At 41.0% G+C, this 18,184-nt stretch overlaps 3 protein-coding genes across 4 annotated transcripts; all 3 read right to left on the bottom strand.

The window, feature by feature from the left end:
* Positions 1 to 1,542: 1,542 nt before the first annotated feature.
* LOC127759838 (glycine-rich cell wall structural protein 2-like) lies at positions 1,543 to 3,240 on the bottom strand. 2 transcript variants are annotated; one of them, XM_052284057.1, is made up of 2 exons: positions 3,082 to 3,240; positions 1,543 to 2,962 (listed from the first exon to the last, which is right to left on the bottom strand). In XM_052284057.1, exon 2 carries the CDS (start codon positions 2,898 to 2,900, stop codon positions 2,094 to 2,096), a length of 807 nt encoding a protein of 268 aa, XP_052140017.1. In that variant the 5' UTR covers positions 2,901 to 2,962; positions 3,082 to 3,240; the 3' UTR covers positions 1,543 to 2,093. The 2 variants fall into 2 exon arrangements, with proteins under 2 accessions (XP_052140017.1, XP_052140016.1); XM_052284056.1 differs by having other exon boundaries at positions 1,543 to 2,966; positions 3,082 to 3,239.
* Positions 3,241 to 5,182: 1,942 nt separating this feature from the next.
* Positions 5,183 to 6,743, bottom strand: LOC127759913 (glycine-rich cell wall structural protein 2-like). The gene is made up of 2 exons (XM_052284127.1): positions 6,662 to 6,743; positions 5,183 to 6,209 (listed from the first exon to the last, which is right to left on the bottom strand). Exon 2 carries the CDS (start codon positions 6,205 to 6,207, stop codon positions 5,551 to 5,553), a length of 657 nt encoding a protein of 218 aa, XP_052140087.1. The 5' UTR covers positions 6,208 to 6,209; positions 6,662 to 6,743; the 3' UTR covers positions 5,183 to 5,550.
* Positions 6,744 to 10,715: 3,972 nt separating this feature from the next.
* Positions 10,716 to 17,641, bottom strand: LOC127779619 (AP-4 complex subunit epsilon). The gene is made up of 11 exons (XM_052306449.1): positions 16,772 to 17,641; positions 16,061 to 16,246; positions 15,752 to 15,967; positions 15,546 to 15,656; positions 14,907 to 15,104; positions 14,674 to 14,805; positions 14,103 to 14,159; positions 13,900 to 14,016; positions 13,378 to 13,455; positions 12,443 to 12,586; positions 10,716 to 12,207 (listed from the first exon to the last, which is right to left on the bottom strand). Exons 1-11 carry the CDS (start codon positions 17,372 to 17,374, stop codon positions 11,200 to 11,202), a joined length of 2,850 nt encoding a protein of 949 aa, XP_052162409.1. The 5' UTR covers positions 17,375 to 17,641; the 3' UTR covers positions 10,716 to 11,199.
* Positions 17,642 to 18,184: the final 543 nt, after the last annotated feature.

Consider the following 18,184-nt stretch of genomic DNA (forward strand, 5'->3'; position numbering starts at 1 on the left):
TCTACAGTGTGTGGCCAAGTATATGTTCACAACTTATAGAAGCCCCTGCAGAGACGTCAACGCCCTAGATAGAAAAGTCTTCGTCTTCTTCCCCAAAAATACACCTTTTTTAATTATCACAGACAACCTTCCAACCACAGTTAAGATTAATATACGTAACCCTATGGCTTATAATTGCTGATTAGTGATTCGGATTGAAATCCATGGACCAAAAATAATTAAACTACGAGTAGCTACCCCACTTATAGTACGTCGTCAACCTGTAAACTTGCGTATTCAAACACTTCAGCTAATCAACTGATACCTGCACACTTCGATCCATTATACACTGCGTATATTTCGTGGCCAGTGTACCGAATTCGCAATCAGAGAAAGAGAGGTTAGAACTTAGAACAAGACTGTGTCAGAGGAAATATCTCTGAAATTGCGCGCATGCATATGCCGACGTTAGCATTCATACAAATTGCAATAGCGATAAAATTGATTAATCCTAGTTTGACTGAATATCATCCAGAATTGAATCACATTTTCATAAAGATTTTTCGTGGGCCGGAACGCCGGCCGAATCCTATATACTTATATAGTTCATCCCCACTAAATATAGTTAATGCTATTTCTCTCTTCTCTCATTAAGCCATATCACCTTAATTATTTCTAGCTTTTAGATGAAAGATCTATGATCCAAATTGTCTCTTCTTTCTTCTCTCTTAAAAACATGCGATCTTAATTATTTTTAGGCTCAAAATTATTTCAAATTGTTTTAGTTTTGATAATTAAATTATATCTTATTTGCACATATTATGTAACTTAATTTTTCACAGCAACTTGACGGGGTATTCATTTAGTTCTATTAAGAATCAAGAGAGCAAATTAATATCATAGTGATATACAGGTCTAGATATATATTGATTGATCTCTCTCCCCCAGTTAGCAACTACCGGCCGAATGGCAGGCAGTACAGCGACATTTGCAGTTTAATTTACATGCACGTACATTTGCGCCAATGTGGTAAATACAATATGATTAATCTCTCAACAACATTCAAATTGTTACATTGTAAGCATGGTCATTTTTCGATTGGGCTGGAAACCTGGAAGGCAGCAAAAACTAAACTCCCCATCTTAACAAACTTGAACCGGATATTAGTAAAAAAAAAAAGCTACAGAAACGTTTGTGGTTTAATTAAATGAATTGTGGTCATTCTTCGTCTGATTGGACCGGATGGTCTACAGCAAAATTTAATTACATAGGTAGATAGATAAGTTGTAATCAGATTAGTATTAATTCAACTGTGATGTATGCACCTAGCTCATGATCGAGTCATGTCATATTGGACGGATTTCTACGGCTCAAAGGCATACGTAATTTCTGTTACTGATATGTGGTACTCCCTCCGGTTGTAAAAATTAAAATTGACGCCGTCGATCGACTTTTAACATGATATTCAAACGTAACTATTTGATTTTTATGACCAGTAAAATAAATAGTAATTACCATAAATAGTAATTACCTTTTTTTAACAAGATGCATGATCAAACGTAATGACTAAAGTTAACTGTGTCAAATATGTATGAACAGAAGAAACACTTACTAAATACAGTAGTATGGAAGCATATTGAGTAGCTAGCTAGCAGCACACTGAACATACACACAGCATACAGATAGCTAGAGTACAACACAAAAAACAGTCTCCGGCTAGTACAATTATACAACACAATACTAGCTAGCTAGCTACCCACATGTGTATATACTATATAGTACATTAGCAGCTTCATTTTTCCTTGAAGCAGGAAAGCCGGTACTACTGGTTTACACTTCTTCGGCAGTTGAAAAAAAATAACAAAACTATAGAATCACGAGCACTCATTACCACAAATTATTTGGCGGCCTTCCGTGATTATTTCTTCTGAATAATAACTTAACTTAACTGAACCAACGAACGCTTGTAGAATTTGAGTACGTACGAATTAAGTATGTGCCAACACATGCATGCATGCGCATGCAGAGTTGCAGTAGATATCGATGGAGTCGATCGAGATGCAGAACGGAGAGGAGACATCGACGAATTGAAGCAATTTAGGAATCTATCAGGCTCAGTCGAATCCGAACCTACGGTCCATATAGCCGCCGACGGCTTGGAACGTCGGACCGAAGAGCCCGTTTCGTCCTCCTCCGCCGCCGCCGTTGTCTCTCCTCTCGCCGGAGTTCTCGTTCTGCGACGACGACGACCCTGGCTGCGTCATGTAGATGACGTTGAGGTACGTCGGCGCCGACCCTGAGCCACCCTCCTGCCGCGGCGGCGCCGGCGCACCCCAGCCGGAATTAGAGCCATAGCCATAGGAGGCAGGGGCGCTGCCGCCGCCGCCTCCGGCTACGATGGCGCCGCCGTTACCATAGGAAGAGCCGCCGTAGCCGCCGCCGTTGCCGTAGGTAGAGCCGCCGTACCCGCCGCCGTTGCCGTAGGAAGGGCCGCCGTAGCCGCCGCCGTTGTTGTAGGGGTTGTAGCCGCTGGGGGCGCTGCTGCTGTAGCCCTCGTTGTTGCCGTAGCCGCCGTAGTTGCTGTAGCTCCGGTCTCTCTCGCCGCCGTCGTCGTCGTACTTGTAGCTGCTGCTGCTGCTGCTGCTCTTCTTCTTGTTGCTCTTCTTTCCCCTGCGCCTGTTCCGGTCGCCGTGGTCGTCGTCGTCGTCGCTGCCGCTGCCGCTGCCGCTGCGGTTGTCGTCGTCGCTGGTGTACCTCGGGTACTCCTCGGACGTCGTCCACGGCGAGCGGCCGTTGCCGCTGCCGGCTCGTCCGTACCGGTCGTCTCCTCCTCCTCCGGCGAACGACGAGCTGTCAGAGCCAGCGTAGTACTGGCTGCTGCTGCTGCTGCTTTTGCCGCTGGATTTCTTCCACCAGGACATCGCCTCTCGACTTCTTGATTGAACTTAACTTAAATTAATTATGGTCCCAGCTACTGATCGAGCTAGCTAGCATGTAATTAACGATTTACTGATTAGCAGCAAGATATGATGCAGTAAATAAACTCGAATGAGAAATTTTTTTTGAATAACTCAAGCTGAATTAGCATGCATGCATACTAACCCGACAGTAGATGATCAGATGATAGGCCAGATAAGCGCAGATACTCACAAGAGAGATGCCTCTAAAAACTTGATCTTATAGAAGCTCAAAGACATCGATCAGATCAAAGTCTCGTCAACTTCAATATAAAATAGGGCACTTTTTAATTTAATCATCACCTAATGAGACCTAAACTTCCCACCAACAGCAGTTACGCGTGGATATATCAGAGATAAAATGAGACCCAAGGCGGCTGTGCCCTGATTATGATCCAAATCTAGGGTTCCAAAATTATTAGACTACGAGTCCACTTGCGAAGTATGGCATCACATCTGACGTGTAGACTTGCATATGCAAAACACTTGAGCTAAACCAACCAATCCCTACACGCTTAATTGCACTGCGCACTGCGTAGATTTTTGGTGGTCAGGGCAACGAATTTTCGCAATCAGAAAAGCGAAACGAATTAAAGAGTTAACTAATACAAATTTAGAAGTAGACTTTGTCACAGGAAACATCTATGAAAGTTCATATATATGAAATAATGAAAACGTTATGCATGCGACAAAGAGTTTAACTTAGTCTGACTGAATACTGTATATATCCAAAATTGAATTTGAATCACATCTTTTGATAAAGATATATATGTCGCTATAGCTTGAGAGATAATCCCCAGTTAGCAGTAGCAATTAGCAATTACTAGACGGAAGGCAGTACAGCGACACACACACACACACACACATATATATATATATATATATATATATATATATATATATATATATATATATATATATATATATATATATATATATATATATATGCAGTTTTAATTTACATGCACGTTCACTGTTGTGTCAATCTGGTAAAAGTGATCAATCTCAGCTAGCTGGATCCAAGTAATTAATTGTTACATATGCAAGGTCATTTTTCAACAGGGTATTAAAAACGGTGGCATTTGGCTGTTAATTTTGGCCGGAAACCTGGAAGGTAGCAGACACTATCCTTAATTAGCAAACTTGATCTAGCTGCAAGTAGTAAAAAAAATGCAGATATGTACTGTAGTCAATGAGTTGTAGTCAATATCTTAGTCAGATTAATTAATTGGAATGGCCCATATATATGGGACAATTACGTTCTTCCTTTTTTTTTAAAAAAAAGAAATTTCGGTCATGATTTTAATTTACCACTGGTTTTTAAATTTTATGATTTTCCTATCATTTTTAACTAATAATTTCACACATGCCCTTGCATTTTATCATGACTTTTGCCCCTGTTTTTAATATGAATTCCACTTTTTAAATGAAAATGTGAGGACAAGCTAGCATAAGCTTGAAATGAATTTTAACACCATTAAGTCATTTTAATGAAATGACAGGAACAAGCTTAAGTCAAAAAATGAGAGCAAAGTTACAAAGTTGGAAAAGTGGGTAAAATCATAATTGGAAGTCTCAACAGAGGTAACCATAAATGCCTATTAAATATACACTGATTGTCTAGAACGAAAACACTATGTAAGATGTAATTAGTTTTAGCATTAATATATAGTTTGTGGTTTTTTTTTATCACATGTATATAGTTTGTGGTTGATGTAATGTGATGATAATCATACTAGCTTAAATTAGGTTGTATAAAAAAATTTCAAGCGCTGCTTGCACTTGGCCGGCCTCATCAATCATATCTAATATTGGACGAAATAATACTATAACCGTTGTCCTTGGTAAAACTACAAATCACTGGACGGCATATTCAAGCAGAGACAAAATTTGGCATATAGCAAGGTGTGCTTTAACAGCATAGGATCGGACTAAAAGTCCATTTATGATCAGAACTTATGAAGAAAATTAAAAATTGCAGGCTTGGCTGCGCTCGGCCCTGCAGTCCCCCATTTTATGATCTGGAGTAACTTTTAGTGTATATTTAAATTAGAAGAAATTACACTTGAATTTAATTACAATCTGATTAATTACAAGATGATGCAATCACACATACATACATTAACTGAGCACAAACATACGTATATATATATATATATATATATATATATATATATATATATATATATATATATATATATATATATATATATATATATATATATACGCATGCCGTACACACATACTTATGCACACAGTGTCACATATATATCTCACACAGTACATGAATATATACAGAGTACAGTACATGAAACAAACCGACACTGCAGTCGGAAAAAAAGAAAGAAAAAATAAATAAAAATAAAGCCAATTAACCACAAACACATACATACACGTTGCGGCCGTATGCAGATGCAAAGAAGAAATACTTATTAGAAGCGAGCAATTAATAATTACGTATACGCACGTAAATACGGTCGTACGTATACTAGAGCTCGCAGACGGTACGTACGTACGTATACTGATAGTCTGATGTACGTATATATGCATGTGATAATAGTACAAGTTTCGTGTTAATTACGCGCGTCACCGATTAATTAGTATAATTAATTAATTAGTCGCTGCTGTGGAAGCCGAACCTTCTGTCGAAGAAATGGCCGACGGCCTCGAACGCCGGGCGGAAGAACCCGCCGCTGCGCCGCCTCTCGCCGCTGCCGCCGCCGCCGCCGTAGCCGTCGCCGCCGTCGTACGGCCCATGCGGCCCCCCGTACACGTGGACCTCGCGAGTGTTGATGTACAGCGGCGACCTCGCGCCGTTCTGGGGAGTCCAGTACCCGGCCGGCACGCCGCCGCCGCCGCCGTACGGCACGGATCCACCACCGGTGTAACCTCCGCCGCCGCCACCGCCGTAGTACGGCGTACCGACGCCGGCGCCGTAGAGGGTGACGCTGCCGGCGTTGTAGCCGCCGTTGTAACCGTAACCACCACCACCACCGTAGTTGGCGCCGGCGTTGGCCTTGGTGCTGCCGCCGTAGCCGCCGCCGGATGCTGCGTAGCCGACGACGGCGGCGGTGGCGGCGTCGTCGTTCTTGCCGCTGGTCTTCTTCAGGCGCGACGGCGGCGGCGGCTGGCGCTTCGCCGACGTCTTGTCGCCGGCGGCGGCCGCTTCATACTGCTGCTGCTGCTGCTGCCGTCCTCCTGATCCGTAGGTGTCAGTGGAGGAATTGGAGTAGCTGCTGCCGCTGAAGGATCTACCGCTGCTGTTCCACATACCTATCCAGCGGTCGATCGAACAAATTAAGCTAATAAAATTGCACGTACATGTCAAGAATATTCAGAGATTCGATCGTTGCGTTGTTTTATATATAGTATATGTATTTGGTGGCTGCAGCTAATACATGTAATTAGTATGTGATATATTGCATTCAGCTGACGGTATACATGAACGGATTTGCAAACGAATTAAAGAACCAATTATCATATACTCCTATAACGGATACTTCAGATATATTCAGAAGTATTCTTGAATTATTGATCAGCTAGAGTTTAATGAACTGTGTCTGACGAATTTGATTATGTCGATCTGGTTAGCTAGTGGTTGACGGATGAACTGTGCCTGATATGGTAGTTCTTCAAGCTTGCATGGATGAACATAATCCGCTAGAACAGTAAAAAGTGAAAAAGAAACATAAAACAAAGTAAAAGGAGGATCATGGATAAGATACCTTTAATTTGTGGAGGAGATAACACTTAAATGGATCCGATATAAGGCAGCCTCTGCAGTATGCCAAGGGGCGTTCTATATAGAGCTAGTACACTCAAGTCAACCACACTTCGAGTCTCCGGTTTTGCAATAAAAAAAAGAAGACACTTGTCGTCTTAGCTATAGAGAAAAAACTTCAAATTATCTGCGTCATATTTGAATGCCACCCACAATGATTACCATATTTTGTGTTAATGTAACCGGGGGCGAATTTACTGTTGGGGCTAAAGCCCCAGCTCCAATTGAACAGGTAACAGTGTGTTAGAGCAAGCAGGAACAACAGTTTGCAGTAGAGGAGCAAGTAAGAAAGAAACTGACCAACTGGTTTGCTACGATGAAGCCGGCCAAGCTTCATAGCTTCAGATTTTATCCAATCAGGTCTGGTAGCATATAGGGTATAGGCGATAGTAAAATATGAATATCAATAATTTAGGCTTTAGGTATAAACTTACAACTAATTTATTCTTTATTATTAACACTACAAATCATTTTACTTTCATTTTTGGTGTTTCAGTACTAATTTGAAATTTTATGAGCGTTAAATTTGTGTTATGGATTGCGATCTAAGAGCCCCAACTCGATTTTCATTCTAGATTCGCCACTGAATGTAACTAAAGTTAAAATTAATTAACACATATTAATTCTGCCAATGAATGATTGATCTTCTTAATTATATGATCATTTAACAGTTAATATTCGCCACTAACAATGATCAAGTAATGATAGATTCATGATTTGTGCGTGTGTGTACTGACACTGTTCACCCAGCTAGCTAATTAATTACTCTCACCAGAAAAAAAAATTAACCCTCGTGGTAATTAATCTCTGCACCAAGCGATAACCTTTGATCAGAAATTAATGAAACCAACAACGGTCAGATCAAGCTAGGTCTCATACTGTACTTAGAAAGTAGAAAATGTGTCACGATCTTGTATACGCAAGGCTGACTTCTAGGGATATACGTGTGCTTGCGAGTTGCAAGCAGCCAAGAGGACGTATGAACTGTATCATTTCATGAAACAGCCAATCCCTAACTAGTCACTGCATTAATTAATTAAATAATTACAGACAGTAGTCTGCACTAGTGCAGAGAGCTCAGATCAATTGCGAGTATACTCCCCCAGTACTCATAAAAAAATCGTTTAGGACAATGTTTAAGTCAAACGTTAGAAATATAAATTATGAATAACTCTTAAGTTGTTGAGTTTGAAAATATAAAAAATATATGAATAGATTTGTCTTGAAAAATGCTTTCATAAAAATATAAATATATCATTTTCTTAATAAATATTTTTGTATAAATAAGAAGTCAAAATTATGTTTTGGAGACCGTATCACTTTCCAAAACAATTTCCTTTACCAGTATGGAGGGATCGAGTACAGTGAGAGCTGTGGACTTCTCAGACACGCATGCATTAAACCGTGTGCACGTACGCAATTTCGGCAGCCTCTCTCTCTCTGTAGAGTAAGCTAAACAGTGACACTGAAAGAGCCATCAAAATTAAATCCATGCCACATCAGTCTGATCTGGATTACTTTAGAGGTTAGAGCTACATTTTCACAACCATATATTTCATGATCGATCAGATCGACCGGTCTAGCTAATGAACGCCCATAGCTCACTTAAGTACCTAACCTGGCTTAATTTGTAGCTTTAATTAATTAACGTGCACTTGCATGTACTGTCTGAATTTAACAATTAATGTGGTAAATGATTTCAATTGGCATGCAGGCAGCTCGAATGGTGTGTATGATAATAAAATGTTGACAGGAACAGATACTATAGTGTTAATTAACCCATGATCTTGAGCGTGAAGTTAGTAGCAAATCCTGGCTTGTCTCTACAACCTCTTGCATCTAGCTAACTTGGTTCACACGTCAAACCAAGTCGATAGATCCATGCTCGATTGACCCTTGACTTGAACCAAATTTTATTCAGAAAAGTAGATGAAATTACCTGCTAGCGATTGCTACGTGCCAAAATGACAATTTTAGTATAGTAGCGACATTTATATTATTATCGCAACCTTTCTATAAAATTAAACGTAATCTCTCCGTTCTTTCATTCGTTAAACCCTGGTCAAAGTTGGATTATCGTCATGATAAGTTAAGCTAAGTAGATGACCATAACCATTTCATTAAAACCCAACTAATTGATATTATTGATCTCTCCGATATAAGCAAGTTTAAAACGTTTCTAAACTGTACGATTACTTGTTTCTTTATTTCTAGCTAGAAAGTTCGATGGATCAACTACCTAATATTGGGATATTCATGGCCACTGTATATTATATTCAGAGGGGATTCAAACAGATTTAGACCTGTCATTAGGAAATGTTTATATGAGAATTTTACACCAACATGCAGAAATTCATAAGATATATGAATCCAATAAGGAGACAAGAAGCGTACCTAACAGGATCTTCATCTCTGTCCCTCTAAAATAAACAGCATCTCAGAATTCATGCTTATCCTACCAGATCAGATTTGAATCACTTTTTTTTTAAAGACAATGAGATTTGAATTACAAAATGGCGGGCAGGTAGGATAAGGATGAGTATATCAGTGGCGACATTGACCAGTGAAGAATGATTTGCTAGATGCAATTCTAAAATGTGCAAACACAATACATAGTTACATACCACCTGCAGCTGCAACAATTCTCTGAAGAAATCAAAGGTTCTGGCAACACAAGTTGCATGCATGCACCCACATTTTTCAGCGACATAACATTATATTATTGACCTTTGTCATGTTGCTTTCGAGCTCAGTAACTTTTTATTTACCTTTTTAGTACTCTTTTCCACTTAATTACATCACCTTTTAGATTGTTATCAGTCCAAGTTGGCATATGGATCAGGACCTTGATCAATTTGATTGGATGCTGTGTGTAGTGAGTGAAGATGATGTTGGTATCATGGAAACTTTGCCATTGCCCAATGGAGTGTACAGTAGTGCTGAGGCCGTAACTTCTTAGAATGAGACAAGCACTAGCCGTCCATTGACCTTGACTTGCCCAAGAAAACCATGGATAATATATAACTACCGGAAATTAACGTGATTTAATAATTTATATATAGTAGACGACGATGGCGTGTGTGCGTGTGCGGTGTAGTACGTATTGTATTCTCGAGCTGCAGGCAAGGCGTTCAATCATGCGTGCATATGTGCCGTGCGTATATTTATACGTGTAGCTTTGCACTTGCACGCCCGCGGTGATGCGTGCGTAAAGGCTGACGCCATACCGGAAAGGCATTTCCATGTTAGACATCAGCCGTCCATCTGCTTTGAGATTCGTGCTAAATTTGGTACGCGCCTAACCCTGTATTGTTTTTTTTTAGCAACTGTATAATAATAACTTGTGTCTTTTTAGTAAGAAAAAGAGAGTGGGTGAATTACAGGTAATAGCTCTAAATTCTTCAGAAGGGAGTGCTGCAGACTGCAGCCAGCCAACTAGCCAAGCAGGGTTTATTTGGAGAGATTAAGATTCTTAAAAAGCTGATATCTAATTTCTGAGAATCTGAAAAACTTTAAAAAACCCTAGTTCGTAGTTGCTAAGTTTATTTTTTAGATTCTACAACTATAGTTTCTTAAAATCTAAACAAAAAGCTAAACTGCTTTGTGGAGCTTGTGATTTAAAAGGAATTGCACTACAATAAGCTCTTCAAATAGGCCCTAGGAATGTTAGTAAAAAGCCGGATTAACCACTTGCCCCCTTACTAGTCATCACGGTATCCTGCAAGCCAACACGCCGCACTTTGATAGTTCGACGCCCGCCAGCAAAGCCCGGTCTCTCAGTCCCAATCAAGGAACACGTTAAAAATGAAGACCACCTCCAGTAGTCCAGCGTCTGGATAGCATATACTCCAAGTTCCACGGTAATCTCGCACCGAATTTCCACGCGAAACGATAAAAATAGCAGATTATTTTTTGGGGGTTTCCAATGTCAAACAACACGTGGCTGATTTAATCCATCTTTGGAAAGGAAATCGTATCGCCAAACATGAAAGCGTAAGGGGAAGAAAAAACTTACATTTTATTATTCCAGCCAGTTTCAGAGGAAGTGGCAACCAAGTTTCTAGTGCCCAGCAGCTACTGTATATCCAATGTGGGTAAATCTCAAAACATATACTCCCTGCCAGATGAACCGAAAAAAAGCGCCGGCACACGCTTCTGGACCACGGTCTCATCATGTACAAATTACACATCATGTAATAAACACATGTACACTAAGTCTCGACAAGAAATTACCATGTGAAAAACGCAACAGGAAAAAGACCCGCAACCATCCACATCTCATCCCAAACCTACCTTCTCCCAATTGGGAGGGTAAAAGGTCGTGTCCTGTGAATCAAAACCAAATTTACCTCATGCCCTCATGTGCCCTGTGCTGATCGAACAGCATCATTCATTACTGGTTCACCGATCAGGCAATCAAGACCATCTTGGAGGCAAACTCCACTTACCCAATTTGAGCACGCTGAACATATGCTGTATATTCTAGCCTAACAAGTCCTTGAATAGAATAGGGTTGTTCCCTGTCGGCGTCACACCAACTTGCCGGGCCGCTGCGTCCTTCTGCAAGGCATCTTGAAGGCTAGGGCCCTTCTTTGCAGCGACCACATTTACCCCGAGTGATGGTTCTGTGGATCCACTGGTCACTCCAGTTTGTACATCATCCGAAAAGATTGACATAAGATCTGGTGTTTTCGAAGTGCTCGAAGCTGGGGTTTCAGAAACCACAGGAGAGGCTGATGCTGGTCCGAGAAGACCTTCTAACTGTGTGAAAGGATCAGCTAATGGAGGACTTGGTGAAACTGGCTCTCCCAGATCCAGAAGATCAGGTGGTGGGGCAGAAGGGATTACTTGCTCTTTGGCTGGCTGCGGTGTTGCATTAGCAGTAGCTACTTTCTCAGTTGAGGAACTCTCCTTTGCTGTCTTTCGCCCAGCCTGGGCCTTCCTATCAGCTTTACCAAAGAGTGAAGCAGCCAACCGTTGCTTTTCCGCTGAAACTTCAGTGGCCTGCTGTCTCTTGGAACCATATGTGGATTCCCGAGCCTGTGAACTTGTTGACCCTCCCACCTCAGAACTAACGCCTCCATTGGTTGCTTGTTGACTAGATGTTGAACTTGAAGGCGTAGATGAGGAATAGGCTGGTCTCCCCCATTTCTTCTGAACTCCATCAAGACGAAGTTTGAGACCAAATTCACCAGAAAGAGAATCGCCTGATGGCTGGGATCTTGACATTTGGTGATCTTCCTTATAGTAGCTTGGTTCTGGAACTGGAACCAGGTCAGTAGTTGGGGAAATACTGGCCTGTGAAGCTGCTGGAGGTAGCTCATAGGCCTCGAATCTAAGAGCATGGGCAGATGTCTCTTGTTGATCCTGGGCCTTGTAGTTGACAACACTTACCACTCCTGAGCGTTCACTCTCAGGAATGTAGGGTGCAGCACCATTTTCAAAGGCTTGCTGCACATAACCATTTAGAAACGAGAGGTTTCTGTCGATCTGCAACATAAATTTAGTATCCGTGAAAAGGTTGCCCTTTTACTCTTACACTTGGTTCAATTTATAACTTTTGCTTTAAAGTTGTGTGCTTATGTAGAAATAGTGCAACATATTAAAAATATATGTAAGTGCCAGATTGTTTCTGTGCTGTCACCAGGATTTTATGCATATGAGGAAGCAGATAAAATCAAGGTTTCATGCATTAGGCTTGGTTCCAAGAAAGGGATAGCAGTACCTCAATATCTTCGCAGCTTGCATCGGCTGGCATTACATTCTCAACAGCCTGTTTGTCCAAACCTAGCAAAGCCTGTAGCTCATATGCACGCTGCTGCAAGTCTGTTGAATGCGAAGCTGACAATTCATCTATCAACGATTGGCACTGCAAAGGATCGGAGATGATTTATAAAGATTTACCTACAAACAATAGAGTACACGAATTCTACAGGAAGAGAGTTTTGCAACTTCATGGTAAGCAATAGTGTTGATGTTTTCTATTCTGGACCTCCCAATCATGTGGACAGTATTAATATCAAATATGTCTCTGTGCTTTCCAGTCATATGGAACATGATTGCTTTACATCATCCAGTGGTGAATGATGTTTTAAAAATCAGAAGTAAAGGTTTGCTTCTTTACAACATTATATCAAATAACGAAATTATTCACAGAAAAAGGCTGTCACAGAATTATGAAACACAGAGATGATATAGGGTAGATGGCAAGTTAACCATAATCTTGAGTTTTCCGAGATGACTGTTCCAAGTTTGTATTAGGATATTTGCTCATAAACTTTTTTTATAGCTAGTGGTGCTCAAACTGAACAGCACGAGATGACTGTTCCAAGTTTGTATTAGTATATTTGCTCATAAACTTAAATAACTAGCATTATAGATGTAAATTCCAACAAAGGAAAATGCACCAAATTCGGTTTGGGTATGAAATGCATGTGATAACTGATAAACATATAATCCTAGGGAGGAGCATAATTTTCAGTTAGTGCAAGTATAGCTTTCATGTAACTTTAGTCTCATGAAAAATAATTCCCTCTTTCGGTGCACAACTGCACATGTGAAGCTATATGTAATAAACAATGGTTTGGCTTGAAAGCTAATGACAATTTGACATGAAAAATGACAAGTGAGATAATCCAAACAGTGAAGATTTTCATTTACCTCGGGTAGCATATCGATCTTCCTTCCAAGAGCGATTTCAAACGCAAAGATCTTCAAAATTGCGGAGATTGCATAAGCCTTGAATAGGAACACCGAATAACAAACAGCAGGACATGTCAATAAATCAATTAGATGTACAAAAAAGATTTTCTCAAGGATAAGGAAGTAGAACATTAATCAGAGAAAACAAAAGATCTATACAGTTGATCAAGGTGGGTCCAGATTATAACAGTATATAATATATAATTGGATATATATATTATAGGCTACTATAATTGATTGGACTAATGGATCAAACTACCCACAAAATGGATTACTGGGTTACCCAACAACAATGTACCCTGAGACATTTCAAATTACAAGTTCTGATTTTCATGGCAATTGATCATAGTAACTGCGCAAGAAAATGTCGAGTAATGATCAACTTGGATCTATATTACAATATTTCAACACAGAGCATGCACAGTAGCAATGGGCCACATGTAATAACAGTGGAACAAAAGCTAAACTACAAGAGCATACCCTGACAGTGTCATCAGTTGGGTGGGCCTCTGCCACATCATACAGCTTCCCAATAATATATGAAGCTGAATATTTCCCATCTGCTGTTCCATATTCTCCCAAAACCCAGCATATTATCTGAAAGTAGAATGAATCAACATAATCTACCACAGAAAACATGGTACGGAGTATGATATAAGAAGAAAATAGGAAATTAAAATCACCTGCAGAAACGAAGAAGGAAGCTTTGGCTCCCCAACAATCCGTAGATAGGAATCTACCTGTTCAGGGAAAACAAAGTGTAAACTAACATACCAGGGAAAGCGAACTAAGTTAAGAATCATGCATCAAATTCAAGTTCACCATGAGAACTTTTCAAGTTGAAACAGCAGGAATTGATACATGCACTGGTTCACTTTAGTCCATATCTGAATGGTAGGTGGGGAATTTACATCTGGTTTACAGGTTGATTCATCATGCGTAACCAGAGGATAACATAAGCTTTTCCCCTTACTTCGATTATAAATTAACCAATCAGAGTGAAAGGGTCACTTAGGCCTAGAGGGGGGGGGGGGGGGGGGCGAATAGACTCATGCCGGACTAATATTCCTTCATACATTCTAAATTGCAAGCATTAGTCCTCACTAATTGGATTGTCATTAACCACCAAAATAATTAGGGGCTTAGATGCACTTTCACAGAGAATAATTAAAGTATAAGGTGTTTATTCACAATACTTATGTTTAGCAAGGGGAACATGTCAGCAAAGAATTAAGATTAGTCCAGAGTACATACAGCTGACGATCTTAGTTGGCTATCAGCACCTTCATCCTCCTCTCCAAAGCCTTCAGCAATAAGTCGCATTAAATTATGTGCAACTCGGATGTTGACAAGATCTCCAGCATGCTCAAAGACTTTGTTCATGGTCTGGTAAATAATTAGTAGAACCAAAGGATCTTCTGTTAAAAATATTAGTAGAAAATACATTAAGTGCTCAACAACAAACATGCATAGACTGATGCTGTCACCTGGATGAACCACTGATTGCTAGGTGCAAATTGTTCTGCTAGCTCAACACAACGAGATGCAATTTCTGTCTTGTAATGGTGATCAGTGATGTTAATCATATACTCAATCATTCGATCAACAATCACTTCAACATTTGTTGATTTTGTCATCTTGTAAAGAAGCTCGAAGGTCTTGCGTTTCAAAGTGTCATCAGGATCCTGTTCAAAAGAAACCGCACTGAGTGAGAAACAAGAAGGGCTAGTGTGAAAAGTATAACACATCCAACTAAAGATGATGACACAGTGACATGCATCTACTGAGGTAGCAAATTAAAACCACAAAACTGATGCCATAAGAACAGAACAAGCCAGCAACTAGGTCAGCGATATTGTATCAAACAACACAATATAATCTTCTGAAAATTATAAGTGCTTCTTCAGCTAACATAATTTTGGTCTTTCTGCAGGGAAACGTGAAATGAATTACAAATCAGCATTCTTCGTAAAATTAATTTCTGCAACTATAGCATGATTTCAGTAAAAAAGTCTTAGCTTCATTCTCTTGCAGCATGCAACAGGAATATATGCATGGAAGCAACATACTAAAAACCCAATATTTTCCATGAACACGCAAGAGCTGAATTTTGCTATATTCCTCACCTCTAAGCAATCAATAACAGCCAGCTGGTGCTCTTCTGCAATATCTGGATTTATTTTAATTAACCGGCCAAGAGCATCAATGCCCATGTACTTAAGATTATGGCTATCACTCTGCAAACATAAAAGAGTTAATGAAGCAGGTTAATTTCCTATGGACACAACATCATGAAAATCACTTATGTCTCACATAAGAACTTTGTGTGCACCTTCAGAAACTTTGATGTTGTTTCAGCTGCAGCATCAAGCATCTTAGCGTTCGGGAATATGGATGAAATACAGCATATGCACTCATACAATATTGCATTGCCAATGTTGCTTGCAGTGTCACCCTTCCTGAATATGTCACCCAAGACCATGTACATATTTCCACTTGCCTGCTTATCACCGCTACCCAGCACCGCAAGTATTTTCAATAGTTTAATCTGCAAATAAGAACAGTAAAATCTAATGACATAAGATGGTGCCAATTGAAGACTCCAAACATAGGAAGTTGAAGCTCAATAGAGTTCACATACCTGAATAAATGGTGCAGGCATTTGGTGGTAATCATAGGAAGTAGGAAGCCTCCTCTCTGCAACTTGTTTGAGGATGTTAACAAAACTAACAACCAAATCCTTGTACGAATTTGGATCTTCCAAAATCAGGTCATAGAGGGGGCATAAAGTTGCACCCATGACCCCAGGATCATTATCACAGAGCCTCTGCAAAATAATAGCGATCAACACTAAGCATCTCTCTGAGAAACAAATATGTGCTTCACTAACAGTTGGGAAACCCTACAGGCTACAGTTGCTGGAAATCCCAATTGAGGCTCAAGGTAGATACGAAGACACAATTTAAGACAATAAACACTGGTATTCTAACATGGAAACACAAACAAATAGTAAACAAATTTGCATGTTTGGTGTTAATCGAATCCATAACTCTTGTAGACAGAACCTAAGACTAGCTAACTTATCTTAAATTGGCATGAACAAAACAAAGCAAAAGTCACATTTCTGGGTTAAATAAGTGGCTGAAAATGTAATTGGAGAAAACAGCTAGCTGCACCATATGCAATTACAGACATATATACAAATTAAACACAGAAATGTGAACCATAGTAGGACTGATATAATGATTGTAGCCGAGTGTGCATTTCAGAATTGAGACAATATATGACTGAGGACGACTTATTCTACGTTCATTTCAGTTGGGAAACGAAATGGGAGGGATTTAGTTTGGACCTTGCGGAAGTTGGAGACAAGGTGAGAGACGGATGAGGGGGATCGCTGGTAGAATCGGTGGAGCGCCATGACGGCCTTCTTCCGCACGGCCTCCTTGGGATGCGCGAGCAGCTCGACGACCTGGGGCAGCACGGCCGGGATGGCCTCCTCCCCGATGAGGCGGCAGGCGGCGGTGAGCGCGGCGCAGACGACGAGGTAGTTGTCGGACCTGAGGTCCTTCTGTATGGTGTTGACGACGAGGATGACGAGGTCGTGGCGCTCGTCGAGGAAGAGGGAGACGGCGAGGTAGCCCGTGCGCTTGAGCGGGAGGGACTCGTCGTGGGTCATCTTGACGGCGTGGATGTGGCCGAAGGAGGCGTCGTGGCCGAGCATCTCGGCGTAGACGAGGCGGAGGAGGAGCTCCTTCATCTTCCGGCGGGGCACGTCGGGGTCGGCGAGGCGGCGCTTGAGGTGATCCAGCTCCCGCGAGATGATCCGGTCCTCCTCCGCCTTGGACCGCGCCTCGCCGATGGACTTGACAAGGTCGAGGAACTCCTTCGACTGCCCCCACCCTCCCTGCGACCCCATCGCCAGCTCCCGCCCGATCGTCCGCAGCTGCTCCATTGCGCCCCTCTTCGCCCGCCCGTTGCCCGGGGGCGTCCCCCGCCGGTTTGCTCGGGGAGGCCGAGGTGATGTGGGGCCTATCCGCCGCCGGCGACGGCGACGGCGAGTGGGTTGGTGGCGGCGCGGCGCGGCGAGGCGAGGCGGTGGAGATCTGGATCCGGCGAGGCAAGGTGGGTTTCGGGCTTTCGGTGTAGGGAAGGAAGGGGGAGATCGGGATCGGGATTAGTGAGGAGGAGGAGGTCTAGTCTAGTTCTCGTTTTTCTTTTTTTTTCCTTTTTTTTCTCTCGTTTTACTACCTACTCCCTCTATAAAGAAAATCTCATTTCTGAGTATGAATGGGAATGTAGCGTATATTCACATCTATAGTTAGAAATGGGGTTTTTTAACGGATAAAATACTCTAAAAGTAATCATTTTAGAGTTTTGTGAAAGTAAAATATAATTACATTTAGAGTAAGTAAAGTGAGAATAATTATATTTGGATCTGATAAAATAACAGTACTCTATTTTTTTTATTGATGTGTCAAATGGATAAAAAATAAATTTATTTTAAAACGGAGGAAGCACCAGTTGTTTTGCTTTGCAAGGGAGGTCTTGTACTGTAGTGTAATCTTCACCCTTCCATAGGTGTCCTTTTGTTTGATGGAGAATTTTGTAACTTTGTTCCAGAGTTTTTGGTTTCATGTTAAATTTGTGCGTTTCGCATTGCAGTTTGGGTTTTATCTTTTTTTTTAAGGAAGGCAGCAATGCGTAATAAAGTTTAAGTAAAAGTGTTAAAATGCATTTCGGATACAAGCTTCACTTGACTAGC

The sequence above is a fragment of the Oryza glaberrima genome, chromosome 1, assembly GCF_000147395.1.
Source record: "Oryza glaberrima chromosome 1, OglaRS2, whole genome shotgun sequence".
Taxonomy (NCBI): Eukaryota; Viridiplantae; Streptophyta; class Magnoliopsida; order Poales; family Poaceae; genus Oryza; species Oryza glaberrima.

What these genes read in the sequence shown, in the direction of transcription:
- LOC127759838 (XM_052284057.1), bottom strand. Translation starts at nt 2,900, where the DNA reads ATGTCCTGGTGGAAGAAATCCAGCGGCAAAAGCAGCAGCAGCAGCAGC.
- LOC127759913 (XM_052284127.1), bottom strand. Translation starts at nt 6,207, where the DNA reads ATGTGGAACAGCAGCGGTAGATCCTTCAGCGGCAGCAGCTACTCCAAT.
- LOC127779619 (XM_052306449.1), bottom strand. Translation starts at nt 17,374, where the DNA reads ATGGAGCAGCTGCGGACGATCGGGCGGGAGCTGGCGATGGGGTCGCAG. An exon ending in TGCCTGCACCATTTATTCAG is followed by an intron (nt 15,968 to 16,060) that starts GTATGTGAACTC and finishes TCTTATTTGCAG; the next exon opens with ATTAAACTATTGAAAATACT. An exon ending in AGATCGATATGCTACCCGAG is followed by an intron (nt 12,587 to 13,377) that starts GTAAATGAAAAT and finishes GATCCTTTGCAG; the next exon opens with TGCCAATCGTTGATAGATGA.